Source organism: Haliaeetus albicilla, chromosome Z (assembly GCF_947461875.1).
Source record: "Haliaeetus albicilla chromosome Z, bHalAlb1.1, whole genome shotgun sequence".
Lineage (NCBI taxonomy): Eukaryota > Metazoa > Chordata > Aves > Accipitriformes > Accipitridae > Haliaeetus > Haliaeetus albicilla.
Genome location: NC_091516.1, coordinates 63977170 through 63996344, shown reverse-complemented (window position 1 = coordinate 63996344; position 19175 = coordinate 63977170). Strand labels below are relative to the sequence as shown.

The window sequence follows — 19175 nt, the reverse complement described above, 5'->3', positions numbered from 1 at the left end:
ATGACAGAACACAAAAACACAAAAGGAATCTTGTGCCGAAGCTTGCTTTTTTAAACCATAAAAAGTAGTCTAGACAACACGAACCAAAGCTCTACATACCTTCTGAGCAACCTTTGGGCTAGTGTCGCAAGACGGAAGAGTGTTTTTCAGTTGTGAACTTCTCCCAGTAATACTGGGACATTTTTCCAAATTTGGAGATTCTTTCTCCCGAAAACTATCCTCTCGGACTCTGTTACATGGCTGGTCTGAATCACTGCAGAATTCTCTCAATCTGTCTAGAGTTTGCAAACATATACGGGGCTTTTCGCTCTTCTGAGGTTCTTCTTCAGTAAAAATACACAACAAAAAAGTATTAGCAACTTATTTTCTAAAACAGAATGCCTATTAGAATGACATCAGTAAGCAGAGAATGCAATCATTTTGCTCTGTCTCTCTCTCCCCTACATTCCTTCTCCTCTCTCACTGCAATATTTCTGCCAGCCTGACAGAATCGTGCATGTAATCAGCTTGGTTAACTTCCCTGGAAAATCAATACTCCTCACTTGTATGCTTCTTCATACATGGGAAAAGAAGCACAATTATCTTCTAGACTGATAACTGCAAAGCCACAAAATTAGCCAAGAATATTGGAAGATGAGTGGTATTCTTTCAGTACAGTTTTTAAGCAGACAATATTGCTAGTTGATGGTGTCTTCAAACCATCATACCTACAAAACTGGATATAATTAATTCCTTCTTTAAAAAAATTACAGAGGCTAATTCTTTTCAATGAAGTGTTAAGTGTAATGAACTTTATATTCACTGATTTGTTTTTCTACTAGCATCATTAATTTGTTAAATTCTTGGTTCAAAGCCAGATGGAGCACAGGCATTTTCAAGATAATTAAGTGGCTGTCATTTCACAGTTAAGAGCACTGCATTAGAACTATTTACTTTGAGGTAACCTTTAGATATCCCAGTCACAGGCCAGAATCCACAGAGCTGTCAGTTGTCAGTCATGCCTCAGCCTGAGACTGAAAGACAAACTGTTAAACCAACACATAAAGGGAAGTTCCAGCATTTCTGCCTGGGCCTCTTGGCTTCACTGACTGAACAACCTGTTAAAGCCAAGACAGCTGAAAGGGACTGGCAGAGTAATTCTGGAACAAGGCTAAAATACCTAGCTTCTGAGCCACAGAAAGGTGCTTTAACAGTATAGCTAGTATGCTCACAATGGCTCTTCAGAGATGGATCTTACACTCAAGAGACACTTCCTAAAGTACCCACCAACAAATTTTTTACACTGGACAATGAAAAACTATTTATTGGGTATAAATGCTTGATGGTTTGTTTACAGTCAACTCACTTTTATCCTGAGTCTTCAGTGGGTTACAGACATCTTCTAGAGTAATCTGTCGTGCCTTGGTCTTCTTTTCACAGGGTTCATTGCTTTCTGTTGATGTTCTCCTTTTTGTGCCCAATTCAGAAGCCTGAAACATAAATTAAACAAAGAAGTCGTTACTTTTTCTCTTTGCCATCCTCTATGAAAGACAATAATGCACCCAAGGATTTCATAAAGAGATAATGTAAAATTAATTTACAATATATGAAATCCGTAACTATTTTACCTATCTACATTTTTTGTTTATAAATAGTTCTTCTATCATTCAAGGCTACAAAAGGAAGAGAAATAGTGCATTCTGTGAACAAGTTGGCTGTTGTGCTAAAAAAGAAACACCTGCAGCTACCATGGCTTCAAAAGGCAGCTTGGAGCTACTTCTGTGGCAGAGAACTGAACCAGGACTTAACAGACTTTCCCACCATACCACACACTACCACCCTGTGTCTGAATCAGATCTCTTGTGCAAATTCTCATTCCCACGGTCCAGAGCCCTCTTCTTGCCAGACACTGGCTGTTCGCCTCTGAGAGGCACTACTTCCTACGGCCTACATCCTGGTGATGGGAGAGTACCTTTTCCACACCATCCTCGAAGTGTTAATCCAGACTTAAAAGATTTTCCTAAACTATTTGTAAACACCTAGCTAGCATCATCCTGGGTTTGTATAGAATACAGCACTTTCCATGACTGGTCCTTAGGTGGCTTTTGATACATGCCCTTTTAACACTTCATCAACAGAAAATTCATCAACTCATGTTGTTTCGCCATTGATGTAGTCTGTTTGACAGACTGCAAGAAGTATGACCAAATACAAAGAAGTAGCTTGCAACTGCAGCAACATATAAACACCATTTCACTTTGCAGATAAACACGCAAAACATGTGCTTTTAGCAGCCGGCATCCACATTTCATTCGGGCATCTCAGGTGGTTTAAGTGTATTACTGGGGAAACTGACAATCTCCTTATAACTAAGCAGGAACTCCACCCTCAGCAATGGAGCCCATAACCTCCTCATAACGTATCCACAGGCACACACCACAAGAGTGGCAAAGAGTTTGCCTTCCAAGTCCACTATTATATGCGACCAGAATAACGCTAATTAGGAAGCAGTTTTTCTGCATGGACAGAAAGCGGTAATCATACATTTGCACTGAAGGTGATGAAAAAGGTTGACTTGAAACACAGGTGAAAAACACGTACACCTTTCCAGGGCCAGAAAGAGCTAGAAACATCAACTACAAGGAGAGTGGAAAACATAAACTCGGAATGAAATGCAATTGCTAAGAGACAGCCATTTTTTCCCAGTGGCGACACGGAGAGGCAGCTGGATCAGCGCAGGCTCTCTGGTCCTGGCACCCAGCAGCGGACTAAGAGCTGCCTGAGCTCCGTGACCTGGGCCACGACCTCGGCCCGCTGCCTGCCAGCAGGCAGAACCCGTGCCAGCGGGTCCAACGCCGCTGCGAGGGAGCGAAGCCCCTGGGACAGACACCGGCGCACCGGCTTCGCCAAGCTCGCCGTACCCGGCTCGAGCCTCGGCGCCTGCAAAACGGGCATCGCCTCCTGCCTCTCTCCCGGCAGACACCTGCGCTATCGCCACGCCGTGTGACACAAGGCAGAGGGTGCCACAGCAAGCGCTGCTAACTTGCAGGGCAGGGCAGGGCCGCAGGGCACCCCTTCGTGCGGGCCGGGCCGTGGCCGGCTCCGGCCATCCCTTCTGAGGTGACTTTCTGACACGGGGTAACCAGACAGGCCCGCGGGCTCCCGCGCGGCCTCCGCGGGCCCGGCCCGCGCCCTTCAGGCGCCCTGAGCCCCAACCGCCGCCGCCGCCGCCCCGGGCGCACCGTCTGCCGGGCGGCACCCTGCTCCCCGCCGCTCCCCGCCGCTCCGAAGAACCTGCTCAGCACCAGCTGCTGCCCCCCGCCGCCTCCGCCTTCCCGCCGCCGCCGCCCCCGCGGCATGGCGATGGCGGGCCGCGGCCGCGGGCACCCGCACCGCCCTCCTCGCCGGATGCGACGGCGGGCGAGGGGCGGGGCCGCGGCGGAGGCGCCTCCGCCTGCCCGAGCGCGGAGCTGCCGCCCCGTCGCCGGCCCCGCCCCCTCGCCCCGCCCCGCCCCGCCCCGCCCCGCCGCTGCGCGCTCACTCGCTCCGGAGTCCGGCGTGGCGGTAGAGGCGGCTGCGGGTGTCATGGTGCGCTCGCTCAACTCCATCGTGGCCGTGTGCCAGAACATGGGCATCGGGAAGGACGGCAGCCTGCCCTGGCCGCCGCTGAGGTACCGCGGCTCTGTCCGGCCGGCTTCTCCCCGCCGGGGCGGCCGGCCCGCGGGCGGACTACAGCTCCCAGCGTGCAGTGCGGCGCGGGCCTCGCCGGCGGGCCGCCTGGAGGCGCGCGGTGCGCGCTGGGAGTTGTAGTCGGGGAGGGCGACGCTCGACAGGGCGGGAAAGTGCCCGCCGTGGCGGTTGGCGGGGCCGCGGCCGGGGCAATGTCTGCCGGGCCCCGTGGCCGTGCCGGGGAGCCCCGAGGGGCTCGGGGAGGCGCGTCGGCAGGCTCCCGGCCGTGGGTTATCTCTCATGCAAGCAGGGCCGGGGCCAAAGGTCTCCCTTCAGGCACGGCACCGGACCGGGCCCAGTCCAGCCTGTCCTCCCGGGTGTCGGCGGCACTTGCGTTACGTTTTGGGGTTTTTTTCCAATTAGAGAAACGTACCTTATTCCTAAACCACGTTGTAATGCTCTTTTTCTTCCCTTGCCAGGAATGAGTTCAAGTACTTCCAGAGAATGACTAGCACATCCCACGTGGAAGGTAACCTTGTACTTGTTGCAGAGGGGTGCCTCTACTTACTAGGATTAATTTGCGGTATCAGTCACGGAAAAGGCTGGTAATTTCACTTTTCCCTGACTTAAAAGTCCTGCTTCTGCAAACAGCTTGCCCCTTCCTGCCCTCCCCCGCCTCACAAGTATTTTACCCACTTGTAAATGTCATCTGCAGATTGCTTCTGTTAGGTGAAGAAACTGGAGATGAATCTGATGTTTCAGGGCTGCAGATGATTTGGAAATAAACAGAATTTCAAAGTCTAGTTGCCCCAACAGTGTAGAAAACTCCACCTACCTGTCTCTACCTACAACTCTGTCATGGTTTAAGCCCAGCTGGCAACAAAGCACCACAAAGCCACTTGCTCACTCCTTCCCTCCAGCTCCTGTGGGGGGAGGAGGAGAAAATCTAAAGAAATGCTCTGTGGGTCAAGACAAGGACAGGGAGGGATCACTCCCCACTTATGGTCACGGGCAAAAACCAGACTCAACTTGGGGGGGAAAAAACAAAATCAATTTAATTTACTACCAATCAAATCAAAACAAGGATAATGAGACGTAAAACCAAATCTTAAAACACCTTCCGCCCCACCCCTCACCCCACTCCTTCCCAGCTCAACCCCACTCCCGGTTTTCTCTACTTCCTCCTCCCCAGCAGTGGAGGCGGACAGGGAATGGGGGCTGGGGGCGGCTCGCCACACGTCGTCTCTGCCGCTCCTTCCTCCTCAGAGGGAGGACTTGTCACTCATCCCTGCTCCAGTGTGGGCTCCCTCCCACAGGAGACAGTCCTCCACAAACTTCTCCAACATGGGTCCTTCCCATGGGCTGCAGTTCTTAATGAACTGCTCCAGTGTGGGTCCTTTCCATGGCGTGCAGTCCTTCAGGCACAGACTGCTCCAGCGTGGGTCCCCCGCAGGGTCACAAGTCCTGCCAGCAAACCTGCTCCAGCGTGGGCTCCTCTTTCCACGGGTCTGCAGGTCCTGCCAGGAGCCTGCTCCAGCATGGGCTTCCCATGGGGTCACAGCCTCCTTCGGGCATCCCCCTGCTCCGGCGTGGGGTCCTCCCTGGGCTGCACATGGGCATCTGCTGCCCCGCTCCCCTCCGTGGGCTGGGGGGGGACAGCCTGCCGCCTCACCACGGGCTGCGGGGGCATCCACCTCCTCCCCTCCTTCCTCACTGACCTTGCTGCCTGCACAGGGCTTTCTCTCGCATCCCGCTCTCCTCCCCCGCTGCAGGTTCCCCTTCTTCAACCTGTTCTCCCAGAGGGCTCCCGCCATCGCTGACGGGCTCGGCCTTGGCCAGCGGCGGGTCCCACTCGGAGCCGGGGAAGCTTCTGGCAGCTTCTCACAGGAGCCGGCCCTGCGGCCCCCTCCCCCGCTACCAAAAGCCCTCCACACAAACCCAAAACAAACTCCAACCCTGAACAAGTTTAAAATGGCAAGGTTTTTATATGCTGATTAATTAGCAGAGGTTTTTTTCAGGCTGTATTAGCTTATCTAACTCATTTGCTGTAGCTCAGCCTTGGCCTTTTGTTCCACCCCTCTGACCCTTTGGACAGTAATTTTGCTTGATTTTCTGAGTGCTGAGCCATCCCAATACACCAGAAAACCCTAACCGTTCTGGTAATATACAGCAACAGTACTGCAAGCCTATGCAGTATATCTGTGCACTGTAATATGCAACTGTACTGGTAATACGCAGCAATAATGTTCAGACCCAGCTAGACTTTTGCAGCAGAGTAATATTTTAGACTCTGTTGATTTGGTGAGACAAAACCAGTTGCCGTGGGGTGAAAAAATTTGTGAAAATCAGCACAAGAGTGCTGTAGACTAGACTACTGGGGGTCTGCAGGTGCTGCCAGTACAAGATGCATGGTAGGAGCTGAAAGGAGGAATAGGACCTCCCTGAGCCACGCAGCTAGCTCACTGCATCTAGTGGAATCAGAGCTGTGAGAGACAACAGGTTTTTCCTCAGGTTTTTGCTGCTTCTGTATTTGCAACGTGGTCACTCTCTTTCCTGTAGTTTTTTTCTATGCTCCTGTTAAAACCACTGTCTAGCAAAACTCAGTTGTTTGCTAAAACTTCTGGGCAGCCTAACATGTGACCTATTCCATAATCTGATTTGAAGGTCTGTTCCATATTCCACAAGGAATGTCTCATTTCATTCTGCAGCAGTCTTAAGTGAAGGATTTTATTTATATTTTGGAGACCCAATTCAGCTCATTGCAACCTTATGTACAAAAAAGACAGAACACAATTGTAAGTCTTTTTATATGTCTGCAAGTTGCATCTTACCTGGCACAAATAACCCATAATCAAAAAAGATGTTTTAAATACAATGAAAAAGAAAAATTTTGCTCCATCCTGCCTGCCAATCTTTTGATAAGCTATGACCTTAGATGCTAGGCAGTTAAGTTGCTTCATAACCAGACCTCTTAATGGATTATGCTGCCGTAAATGTTCACAGCAGGGATATCACCATTGGCTCAAAAAAGTCAGAGAGTCACTGATTTTTGAAAGAGGGAAGAATACCATGGAGAAGCATCACCTGATCTTGCTTTTAGTCTGCTTGCATACCTGCACTGTCCAGTGCTGTGAATTGCTTTAGACAAATCTTTGTTCTGACCCTGTAGGCATCCCAATGTGAGTCTTGAGTAAGAAAATACATATATTTTTTCAGAATGTGCATTTCTCTGAATCTTTAGTAAGAAAATACATACATTTTTTCAGAATGTGCATTTCCATCAGCAGTGGTGCCAGTGGTCTGTGCTAACGTACCTAAACTGACGTTGCAGTATGTCTGTTGGAAACTTGCTCATGAAGCTTACCTGCAGGAGAAGGGTCTTTAGACACTGCTAATAAACAACTGGAGCATCAGTTCTCTGGTGTGATCTAGTAGATCCAGCCTCTCTTAGATCAAGAAGCAGGGAGGATAACTGTGAACAAATACTACTTTCTTTTCTGTAAAATCTCTCCTGCTATGTAACATTGTAAAAAATTTCCTGCTACCTTTGTGTGTTTATTTCTCTGACAACTCTATTTGCTCATAAAGAGAAACCTCTTCTTAGCAGGGTATATATAAGAAATAATCAGGTTATGAATGTTTGGCTTTGGTCAGAAATGATACTTACGGGTGAATTCTAGAATATGATTGAACACCTGCTGCACTTCTGCTTTGGCTTTAATTTGGCTGGTTCTGCTCCTAAAAGTTGTCCTTTCACCTGGCTTTTTTTTTTCTTCCCACCTTAAGTAACTCTCAAAGCTGGCAATTATTCCTGATTGTGTAACTGGAATGATGGAACATGCAAACACAAAGTCAATTACTGTATGCTGCTCGGATTTATAAAGAGAACAATGATGTTTTTTCACACTAAGAGAACCCTTTGAGGGTGTGAGTTGGTCTCACACATGGAGATTAATTTGGCCCTGTAACTATAGCAGAGCTGATGTCTGTGCAATGCATGTAATGGGCAGTGACATGCCTTTTTTGATTTTCTTTCAATTGTAGGTTTATAGGTGTGCATGAGACTACTTTGGTGTCAACTGCCTGACAGGGCTTTGAGGCCACAAACGTGTTCTTCTACAGGTGTGACTAATTTGAGATTTGAGGCCTAAGCTTATACTTCTGTTAACTGCCAAAATGGAGTTTGGAAGGGTGAGGGGAAGTCCAATAGTGTCACTAAATAACCAAAACAAATTTGGGACAGAGCAAAAGTACCCTTTAAATAAGTGTTTTCTCTCTTACTCAGGTAAACAGAATGCACTGATAATGGGTAAAAAAACCTGGTTCTCCATTCCTGAGAAGAATCGTCCTTTAAAAGGCAGAATTAATATAGTGCTCAGCAGGGAGCTCAAGTATGTATGATGAATAATAGGCCTGTAAGAAATAAAAAGTTTTAGGTCTGCACCTAAAAATATGTGTAGCAATACATCATAAAGTAATTCTAAATGTAACATTTTTGATATCTGGTTAGGAAGCATCTCTGCTATTGGTTCTGAGTGATATTACTACTTTACCTTTAATTCTTTAATTATTATTTTTATTTTATGTTTTGATTAATTCACAAGATAATTGTCATTACTTTGCATAATAAATACTAGTCCTAGCTCTACACACAAACCATCTGACAATTGTCAGTAGTCTTTCTGACTGATGTATTTAACTGTATTTCTCTAGTTCCTGGTTAGATTGGTAGCTCTTAATCCCTCTTTTGAAGTTTATTTTTATTAGCATTTAAGAAAGAAGAACTGTCAGTTTTCAGAGCTCTGCTCTTGAATGCGTCACCCGTGGCCATCCAAATATTCTTAAACAAAAATGCCCACTTATAATGGTTTATTGTTCTGGAGGATGTTGGTGGGGTTTGGGCTGAATATGTGGGGGAGTGGGCTATAGGGGCTTTTTGACTGTTTTTATTGAATGAAATATTAATGTTCTAGAATTCAAGTAAAAAACTATTTAATTTTATAGATATCTATATTTCTCAGTTACGCTTTTTTAAAAACATGATACAGAATTTCAGATCTGTAATTTATAATGCCTCTTAAGTCACGGTTATGATTAAACTGTGATTTATTAAACAAACCTGCAGTCAGATGCGAATGCTAACATCGTTAAGCAACAGTAGGCATTTCAAAATAATTAACTAATGTGAAACATATAGTTCTTTGTGAATTCAGCGAAACACAATATGTGGCTAGATTGTATTGATTATCATGATGAATGATCCTTTAATTATTTAGTAATAAAACTTTGCTTTTTCTAGTGAAACCCCAAAAGGAGCACATTATCTTTCCAAAAGTCTGGATGATGCTTTAGCTCTTTTGGATTCACCAGAATTAAAAAATAAAGTCGATATGGTTTGGATCGTCGGAGGAAGTTCAGTTTACAAGGTACATTTAGAGTACTCATAACTAACTTGCTTTCTGTGATGGGATGAGGATGGTTCAAATTCCTATTACTTCCACTTTAGGAAGTGCTTTTCCTTCATGTGACCCAGCAACTTAGCGATTCCAAGAGAACAAGTCTTGGAGAGTAAGATTTCAACTCACAACTTTAAAATATCTGTCCAAGTAACCAGATGTTGCTCTTGCTAATGGTCCAGTGTCATACAGTCATTGTGCTTTTGAGAGCTTTTCTTAAATATCTAAATTGCTAGGTTTTTCAGCCGAACCCCATATTGCTATGTTTATTTTACTGAGGTAGTAGACTGACTCTGCAGAGGATGTGAAAAAAAAAAAAAGGAAAAATGATCCAGGATTTTTAGCCAGAGTATGACACTTTATACAGGTAAGAAAAGGGGATTTAGAGAGAGCTGGCAGGTGATGGTGTCAGCACTAAGAGGAGATAATCATACAACAGAAGGTAGCACTCACTCTGTTATCCCAGCCAGCAACCAGGCATCTGTAGTGTTGCCACTCTCCAGGTTTCCCTTGGTGTCTAGGGTGTCTCAGTATTCAGGTATCCGTTCATGTGCAAGAAGACAGCTTGTGCTGCTTTCTTCTCGGGACCATCTTTGCACAGACAAAGTCCTGTGTAAACTGTCTTGTTTTCCCACAAATGCAATAGTCTTCCTGTCCTTGACTAAGATATTAGCTGTACAATGTGAAGGTCTGGAGTAAAACCTATCTTCTTGTTGCCCAGTGTTTACTCAGCCATTTTTCTCCCTTACCCCAAATCCTCCCTGTCATTTTCTGTTTATACACATGTAAAGTTTAGTCAGCTCCCCATGCCTCCACCCACATCCCTAGAGTCATCCTTTCAGCCCCTATACCGTCAGGGTTCTGCGCTTTAACTCTTGATTTTGTCTTCTTTTGTTAAGTTCTCATATAATTTGTATTTATTGTCAAGCAGTACCACACAAAAGATTGTGGCCATCAACCCTAGTTCCTTTCGTATCAGTCAGGAGAATATGGAATAAGGACAGCAGTAAGCATTCTTTCTTCGGATAAGAAAAAAAAAAATTAATTAAGAATTGTAAAGCAAATTTTTTTTATATATATAGTGAAGGAAACAGTTCTGCTGTCCTTTAGTTGTTACAAGTGTCCTGGGAAATATACTCCACTTTTTTTTGGCACTTGGACTTTAGGGGTGTGGTGAAAATGCTATCGTGTTCCTGGTAGCAAATTAGGGCTGATCATATGCATTGTATATGGGGTGGGAAAATACATTTTCCGATATTTCTTGCTTTCGCAGTTTGTGCCTTTCATGAACCTCTTCTCTCTGTCTTAGGGAATGCATCTTTTACAGTAAAAAAAGCAAAATAGTTAGATGCTGCTAAGGTTGTAAGAAAAATAAGATACATATGCAAATAGCCTGTAAAACACTGTTGTTCCTCTATTTTATTTTTTTTTTAATTTATGTTTTATAATACTTTTGCATGTGGTGAAGTCCACCATATATTTGATGTCCAAATGCATTCAGTCTATAATCAAGTATTATCATATAGAATTAACCTGTCCTTCACTCTCAGCCATTAAAATGCCTGCTTCCAGGCAATAAATAGCAAGTTTGTTTCTGGAGGCAGATTCTCTTCAGCTTGGGCATAACTGCCCAACATGAGCAGGAGACTGGATGTGGCTTCTGCCTCTAAGTCTGCAGGATGCACAGTGTCAACATTTACCCCTTCCGTGCAATGGCCGCATGCTTAGCTAGTGCTGCAAAGAGTGATTATTTTTGCTTGTTCTTCCAGCAGCATCTGTGTTGTAGACTTCTAATTTAACTATTTTTCCATTGTCTGGCTGATATTTGGTAGAAAACAATGCCATTTTTTAGACTATTACTTGCCAATACTTAGATTATATGCAGGCAGTTTTGATCGAGAGTACTTTTGCAACACAGCACTCGTGCTGATCAGCATAAGGGAATATGACTTAACATCTACTCGGGACTTTTCAAAGGAATTTTTAATTCATTAGGGAGAAATCTGTCAGTTTTATACAGATTCCTGCATTCAGACTAGTTTTGTGATCGTAATTAAAGGGTTTGATGGAAACCAAACACCTCTACCAAAACCGCAGGTAATATTTTTAGTGCCTGTATTAAAGATGCTCAAAGGATTACAGGAATATTTCCATTATACCCTGTAGAAATGTGTGGGAAGTAAAATAGCAATTGGTAATTGAAGTGAATAATTTTATTCAGTAGTTGTAGGTATTTGCTTTTAAAGCACTCTTTGGATCTTACTACTTTGTATGGCTCAAAGGTTTAGAACTGATTGTGTTTATTAGTACAAGCCTGAGATGGAGAAAGTGTCTGTAACAACTTCAGCGGGTAAGTGCGACAGGAGTGGTTTGAAACAGGTAATGCTGAGGACTTGACTTTTCCACTTTTAGCACTTTGGGGAGTTTAACCCAAAGTTCAGATCTTTCAGACCAGGTAGAGCTTTATGAGGACAGACCTTGATGAGGATAGCAGGCCACTCCGGAAAGCACCATACTTTCCTTTTCATGTGTCGCCTGCAGATGATAGTCCCAACCACCATCAACCCCTTTGTTTTCCTGATCTTGTACCTCGCTCCTCCTACTCATTTACAGGTAACACTACTATGCCTGCTGAGTAAATCCTTTTGTGCATCTGAGTGTAGCCACACAACAGTGCAGTAGAGAGCTGCTTTGTATCAGGAGGAGCTAGTTTGTTATGATTCCAGTAAGAAGAGCACCCAGACTCTGTAAAGTGTCATTTAAAATGCTACTTACTAGAGCTAACACTTCAAGGAAGGACAGAACAGTGTAAGTAATTTTACATCCTTGTAGATGTTTGGAACTCCAAATTGTGTGGCATTGAACAAGCCTCCAAGCTACGTGCACCATGCTGCACAGACCCTGTCTGTAGAAAGGGCTACCCCATTTTGTTCCTTCAAGCTATTTGTATTTTCTTGCATTTTCTTATAAGAAAACAAGTCTATTCATCATTTCTGCTGTCAAACAGAAAAGGTGTTCACATAAGAACTTCTTGCTGCTCTTTTACATAAAGGCAAGGACACACAGGTGGTATAGCTCCCTGAAGCAATCCTCCAAGCCATATTTCGGTAGGTGGTATGAGGAGGGGACATGCACATGATCTTCCAGGCCTTTGCTCTCTTTGGTTTCCCGCACCCTTTGTGGGTGCTCTGGGCAACACCCACATCCCAGCCAGGTTCCAGACCCAGGGTAGCAAGCCAGAAGGGTTACCAAGAGTGGCCCACAAACTGAGGCAGATTCACACATGTTTCAGGAGGTTTCCAAAGAACCCCAGACTAGAAAGGGATGCTGGCACCTTCTTTCTGCATGGGGTCATTCAGGATGTTTGAACGCCTGCCTTATGTGAAATACTGCTTCCCCTCTGCCTCATGCTGCCTTGCCCAGACACCATGCTGAAATACAAGCCTGGCTTATCCTCATCCAGACAGTTGTGCCGAGGTGGAGCATCTGCCCAGCTGCCAGAGTGCAGAAGAGCACTCTTTGGGACACGGGTGTCCAGCCTGTCTCTCAGTCTCAAGTACAGATGGCTGCTGTGCCCTGTCCAGCCTCTAAGAACTGAGGCAGGCAAAGGTGCTACAGCACGCGCTCCAGCTCGGTGTTTCAGGACAGGATGCTGCTCTCAGCAACAGAGGGGCAAGGAATGGGATGGAGGCAAGGGACTGATGCAGTTTACAACCACTTTGTTTTAGGACTGTAGAGGAGAGGGGAGCAAGCCTGATGGTCTCTGAACATTTATAAGGACACAGTGCAGCTGTCTGTTGCTTATGGCCATCTTGCCCACTGCCCCGAGGTTCTCAAGGACACAGTTCTCTCCAGGGTGGTGGGAGTATTGGCATAAGCTGCCTCAAGTTGTGTAAAGAACGGAAAAAGGTGAGCTCTGAACAGGGTGGCCATCCAAGTCCTCATGTAGGTTACATTCATGCTGTGTTCAGCAGCATACTCTGGGAAATGGTCTCTTCTGGGCCTTGGCCTCTGCAACAGGAAAAGGCAGAGCAGCTAGACATAGTAGGCATTTTGGTGGGGACAGGGAGAGCTGATTAGAGTATTGGTCTTAGGAAGGGAGAGCAGAAAAGGTTGAAAACAGCTCCCACAGTCCACTGAAGGTTCAAAAACCTCACGCAGCCTTCATCTTCTTAAATTTGGCTTGATGTTGATCACCTCATCAGCTTTGTAATCTGATACAGCCACAAGGTAGTACTGTTACCTCCATGGAAGCGTTTGGACTTCTCACAGCACAGGTTTACACGTTTCATTTCTTTGGATCTCAGTGTGATGCTTACTGGATCTTCTGCACTATGCTGGATCTCCTGAGTTCTAGAAGGACTTGGTGTTGCTATTGATTGTATGGATGAGGAAGGAGGAGCGTAGCAGCCCAGCAATGGCCAGTAGGTCACAGCAATTACAAAGCCATTATGCATCATGAGAGGCACTCCATCATTTTGCGTGAGCACTTGATGTTTTGAGAGCCGTCTGCTGGCTTGTGAGTGCTTGTTGTGTGCTGGAAAACTTGTGGTGGTGACTCACTCATTGGTTCTGGCCCTTCAGTCCCTATTAGCTGTTAGAGCTTGTCAGACACGTTCCTGGAACAGATTCTGTGGCTTGGTTTCATCCCCAAGAAATTTAGTTCTTCCACACCAGGATTGCTCCCCAGTACAACTAAAGCATGGCGAGTGGGGACAATTGGAAGATTTATTTCAAAACCATGTTTCTGTTCTGAGTTAAGACACTAATGTAGATGCACTCTGCGTGGAGGTGTTGTCTCTTAATTGAGAGGTTCAGGTCCTGGCTTTGACTGAAAAATAGTGCTATGTGGAGATCCTAAGGGCATCCGGTCAGTATAAATTATATGAGTCTCTTTTAACAGGATTTAAACTGTGTGTTTTAAACTGATTAAAAATGACATTCAGATTTTACTAGGAAAAGGAACTGTAAGTCCAGCACATTCCCAAATATTAAACAGGGACTTTAAAAAAACAAAAAAAAGGTGTAGATTTACTTATGTGGGTGGTATGGTCTTATGTTCTTAAGGTATGTTGTTTGTAGAGTGTTTAATGCAAGTCGTCTTTTGTCAAAATAACTGAGCACAAATCCCTACAGTGAACCTACCAATGAAAAAAAATTAAAAAAAAACCCAAACAACTAGCAACGAAACTTAAAAAAAAAAAAAAAAGACAAGAAAAGAATTGAAACATTTATGACTCAGGTCCTCATAACCAAGGCCTCTTTAGTAACACCAGAACAGGCTATATGTCAAACAGGTTTTCATCTTGATAAAACAGTTTTTGCTACAGCATCTCGAACATTTAAAATTGTCTCTTCTAATTTGTATGTTCCTACTCAGCTTGTTGCTTCCTCACAGAAGCAAACAATGACAGTCAAGGTCACATTGCTGAAGTACAAAATTGTATTCGTGTATTAAATTTGGAGAAGAAACTTGAAATTTCATAACAGAACAAAAAGTTCTTTCGTAAGAAGTTTTGTTGTTGTTTTTGCTGTTTAGTTAATATCTAGGCTGGCCGTAACAGAAGATAGATGCTGGTGATAAATAGCATTTGGGGAAATTCTTCAACAAAGAGGCTTGAGCTGGAAAATTAAATTTCCAGTAATCTCCAAGGGAAAATTTTATCTAATATTCATGCTCAGGTGTCTTCCTATGTATTAGTATTTGACATATTGTGTTTGGTAATCTACCCCCTTTCATGCCACAAAATTATTGAATTATGAAGTTGCTATTCATATTTAGTGCAGCAAGTCTCTTGCAGATGATTAATTACCCTCTTAAATAGAGTTTCTTGACTAAGCGTATAAGCTTCACTGGGTTCTGAATGCCCTGAGTGGGTTATGAATGCCACATTTGCTAAGCTTCAAATCTTTGCTGTACAATGAGGATGACTTTTTAAGAGAGAGAATTATGAACAATTTGAGTCACTAGTGTTATCGTGATTTTTTTCAAGCCTGTCAAAACTTTATTAGCTAATACTAATATACTAAAATATACATTTTAAAGATTACATTTTAGTATGTCTGAATTTCCTGTAAACTATAAAAGATATAATAGTCATTTTTCTACCTTCTGTGCATATCAGACAAAGTGGGTTTGGGCTGCGTACCTACTGGAATGATTTTAAGCTATCATCAGAATAGAGACTAATGCATATGTTACCATGTTTTTGAAGTGTTGCATTCAGTCTGAGATGTGACTGAGATCCACTTAAAAGTGAGCTACGCAGACAGCTCATTTTTCCATGCTCACATGCTCCACTCTTGTAGGTTGCAGTGCTGTTGCTTCCTTCGAACAGTGCTCTCAAAGAACGTGCTGCAAAAAGCAGGCTTCTCTCAGCTGTGTGGTGCTATTGACATGGAAGACGTCACACTGCAGGCCTGAATCGTTATTCTGCTCTTGGAGCAACCTGTGCAAAAGCCTGAGCACTGCATTGGCTTCTACGTTAGTTCTGTTTTAAAGCGAAATAATTAGTGTAGCTTAATCCTATTAACGTTTTTGAAAACTGGTAAGATTATCCTGTGTAAAGTGAAGACTGAAGGTTGTTGTGGTTGCACTGACCGTATGTTCTTTCCCTCTCCCACCAAGCTCACGATGGTATTCAATTATGCATGTTTATGGTCCTGAGCAGTTGTTTCCAAGGAAGGTTACTGTCTTCCTGGCATATATGCAAATGTAACTCTCCTACTTCATTACTGTAATGTCGCAGAATCCTTCTTTACAGGAGAATTTTCCCATGTGTAGTTGTGTAGCTTTGTGTAGTTGTCTGAACAAAAAGATGGGAATGGGAAGACAGTTTTCCTGTATTCTTATGACCTTCTAGGTGTTTTTTGAGAAAGGGTTTGAGCACTTGTAGTCCAATTCCCTAATACCTCATTTGTGTAAAAGTGGCAGGGTCACAGCATTTACAGCGGACAGCACTGTCCTCCCATAGAGATTTATGTTTTGTAAAAATGTATCCGTGGCTATTGTAGTCATGCCTCTGATGGCCAGTGCTTCTTGCTCTTACCTAGTTATAAATAAAATCAGAGGAAACAGAACTGCAATATTAGCAATGTCTAGTGGATTAACTAATAATTTCTTATACAAGTTTAAGAATTTTCTGTACTTTAGCATCTTTATACTTTCACAGACTTGAAAGAGATAAATGCAGCCTTTCCACTACAGTCTTCAAAATAAACTCAGAGGATTTTTAATACAGAAAGGAAGGTGTATTATTGCTATTACTCCTAAACAAGCTTTTTGTGTGCATGTTCTTGTGAACAAATGTATTGATTTGACATTCCTCTGGGAAAAAATAATGACTAAAAAAGGTTAATTCATGAGTCACTTGCAGGCACAAATCATGCGGCTATGAAAGATTGTGGCTTTTTAAGTTCTTTTTCAAAGATGCTTGCAGAGATCATAGAGGAAAAGATTTAAAAGACTAACACAGCGAAAAGTCTAGTGACTAAAGTATGTCTGTTTCTGAAAGGGCAAAATGGGCAGGCTTTTCGATGACAGTCATAGAAGAATTTTGTTGCACTTGCCTTTGTCCCTGGCAGAGAAGTGGTGGTGGGAGCTACCACAGTGTCTCCTCCCTCACTAGGCTTAGCCTTAGTGGCTTGGGAAAGAAGGGCTGTTGATTCTCCTGGTTATCCCCACAACTCTCCTAATAGCTGAAGTTCAACTTAGGCAAGTCCTTTTACCTAGGTAAGATCTAGAACTTTGTGAGATCTTCGGCTGTGAGATTTTTTTAATGTATAAAATATATTTTTTAATACTCCTGTGGCTTCAAAATGCAACTTGCCTATATGACCCGATATATTTTAAGCATTGAAAAAAAGAATGCAAATCAACAGCCTGTTTATGTTAAAATTTCTCTTTTATAGTATTCTCATATTTTGTTTACATTGGCAATGTTATTGTCTAGAAAGACACTTGAAAAATAAGTGCCTCACATAGTTACTTTGTCTTGTTTACTTATTTTATGTAATTGATAGAAGATGAGAAAGCAGAAGCAGTATGTGTGTATCCTAAAACCTCTGAATCTTTAAATCACTAGAAATAATTGGTCCCTTCTACAGCAATTGGTTGCTATGCCCACTAGTTTACAGTGGTTTGGGGATTAGATCTATAAAAGATTAATTTTCCATATAATACTTCTGAAACTACTTGTAATACACAGCTGTTCTTTGTTGCAAAGCTTCAGGGCTGTTCTAACTTGTGTTTTACAAACAGAAACTAATTCAAAGTAATGGTCCTGCACGTGCAGACATAATCTAATCTTGTATGGCTCTCAGTCCAATGCAGCTGGAAATTATGGGGAAGATGATCCTTAGGTCATCTCCTTTTTGCTTTATGCTGCAGAGGCAGGCCTGCTGAGGATTTCTTGGAAGCGAGCAAAAAGACAAGAGTATGGTAAAATCTTTTCACAGGGTTATTAAGATACATGTGAGTAATAAAGGACTGTGTTTCACATATAGAGTTGACATACCTGGTACAGCAGGAGGGATCCTGACCCCTCAGCTCTCCTGTCCTCCCTGTCTTATGGAAAGTCATCTCTGCTTGAGGAGTGGTTCTGGTGTTTCTGAGAGATCAACAGCCACAGTTTTAATAGTCTTTGCTTTAACATGAACCAAAAATCAGCATTGCTTTTCCCTATTGCATCAGGCTATAATAGCTTAAATAGTTCAGTAGCTGCTACACAAGGAGGTGAGCCTGTGTGGAGAAAAAACACATATGCAACTCCCAAGGGAAACCAGTGCAGGTACAAATACAGTCCAAAGATAACTGAGCGGATTATGAGGGAAAAACACAGTAAATTAAAATCGTACCAAGAATGACTTTGAGACCCAGCATGGCAATGGAGTGAGGGGAGCATAATGACCATGGAGTCAGGATGCAGATTTTTCAAATTAACAGAAGCATGAGCTCAGAGACATCATCATTTTGTTTTAAAAATCTCCTTTTCTTGCCCTGGTACAAGTATTTCCAACAAGTCCTCTCTTACTATCTTTTCCATCACATACATTATCCTCACATTTACAAAATATGCAAAACCAAAAAAGGTGGTACTGATCTCCTACTTACTGGCAGTGGTTTGTCTATTTAATATTGTGCTAACTTCCCACAGTATTGCCTGATCACTAGAAATATATTTAGTTACTGCACATTCTGTTTAAATAAGATTATTTACATCTATACCTTTGTATTATGTGTATGTTACATTAAAACAAAGTCATATTCACCCTATTCTGTTCATTAGAGTAAATATGCATAATGTATATTTCCTTGATTAAATTCAGAGTAAGTATGTCAACTTTCTATCAGATCAGCACTATGCATCCTCTAACTTGTCTTCTGTACCAAAAACAGGTGGTGAAGCTGATAGAGAGGGCTGGACAGGGCAAGAGTGAATTGAATGTTAGTGAGGAGCTACCTTAATCCTCATGCAAATGCCAGAGTTGTGATGAAACTCCTTCCCGATCCTGCCAGGTCCATAGCAGTAGTTTGCAGAGGCGGTGTCAGAGTCCAGTCCTCTCTGAACAGGTTCCTTTAGGGACTCCACACGTGGAAGGTTTCATGTTTGATATAAAATTTACTTACCTGAAATTTTCTAAAGTTACTGTCAGGGAACATGGAGAACCAGGTGCTGCCAAAGGGACGGGAGCTGGGACCTACGGGCAATAACCTGACTGGCATGACAGGGGCCTCACCAGCCAGGGCTCACGGTGGTGAGGCGGGTCCACAGAGTGGGATCAGGCCCCATGAAGGTAGCCAGAGTCAGACGTAGCTCTGGGGTGACTAGACAGGGCCATGGGGACAGGCCAAGGCCAGGTCAGGATGTCAGCCCGTGATGTGATTCAATGAGAAACTGAAATCCCAATACAAGTGAAAATTACAGAGTAGAGCAACCAAAATATGAAGTCAAATCAGTTTACAAATGTGTTTCTCTTTGCCTGTCGCTGTAATATGGTCACTGTCATGACACTGGGCATTCCCAGCTGCTGGGGAGGAATATGTGGGTTGAAACCAGCTCAAGCCTTTTG

The 19175-nt window shown here is 43.7% G+C and overlaps 2 protein-coding genes across 6 annotated transcripts in view; one reads left to right on the top strand and one right to left on the bottom strand.

The window, feature by feature from the left end:
* The window catches only part of MSH3 (mutS homolog 3), a 118296-nt gene extending 114901 nt beyond the window's left edge, over positions 1–3395 (bottom strand). Inside the window, exons 1-3 of one of the 3 annotated variants that reach the window (XM_069776951.1) lie at positions 3222–3395; positions 1346–1469; positions 100–323 (exon numbers count right to left, since the gene is read on the bottom strand). In XM_069776951.1, the coding sequence (XP_069633052.1) occupies positions 100–323; positions 1346–1469; positions 3222–3338 (465 nt within the window). In that variant the 5' untranslated portion in view covers positions 3339–3395. The remainder of the gene's footprint in view (positions 1–99; positions 324–1345; positions 1470–3221) is intronic. The other 2 variants (XM_069776950.1, XM_069776949.1) reach the window with 2 other exon arrangements.
* The window catches only part of DHFR (dihydrofolate reductase), a 638672-nt gene that overhangs the window by 614303 nt on the left and 5194 nt on the right, over positions 1–19175 (top strand). Inside the window, exons 2-5 of one of the 3 annotated variants that reach the window (XM_069777680.1) lie at positions 3561–3650; positions 4128–4177; positions 7934–8039; positions 8948–9074. In XM_069777680.1, the coding sequence (XP_069633781.1) occupies positions 3565–3650; positions 4128–4177; positions 7934–8039; positions 8948–9074 (369 nt within the window). In that variant the 5' untranslated portion in view covers positions 3561–3564. Of the gene's footprint in view, positions 1–3488; positions 3651–4127; positions 4178–7692; positions 7771–7933; positions 8040–8947; positions 9075–19175 lie in introns of those variants that run through there. The other 2 variants (XM_069777678.1, XM_069777679.1) reach the window with 2 other exon arrangements.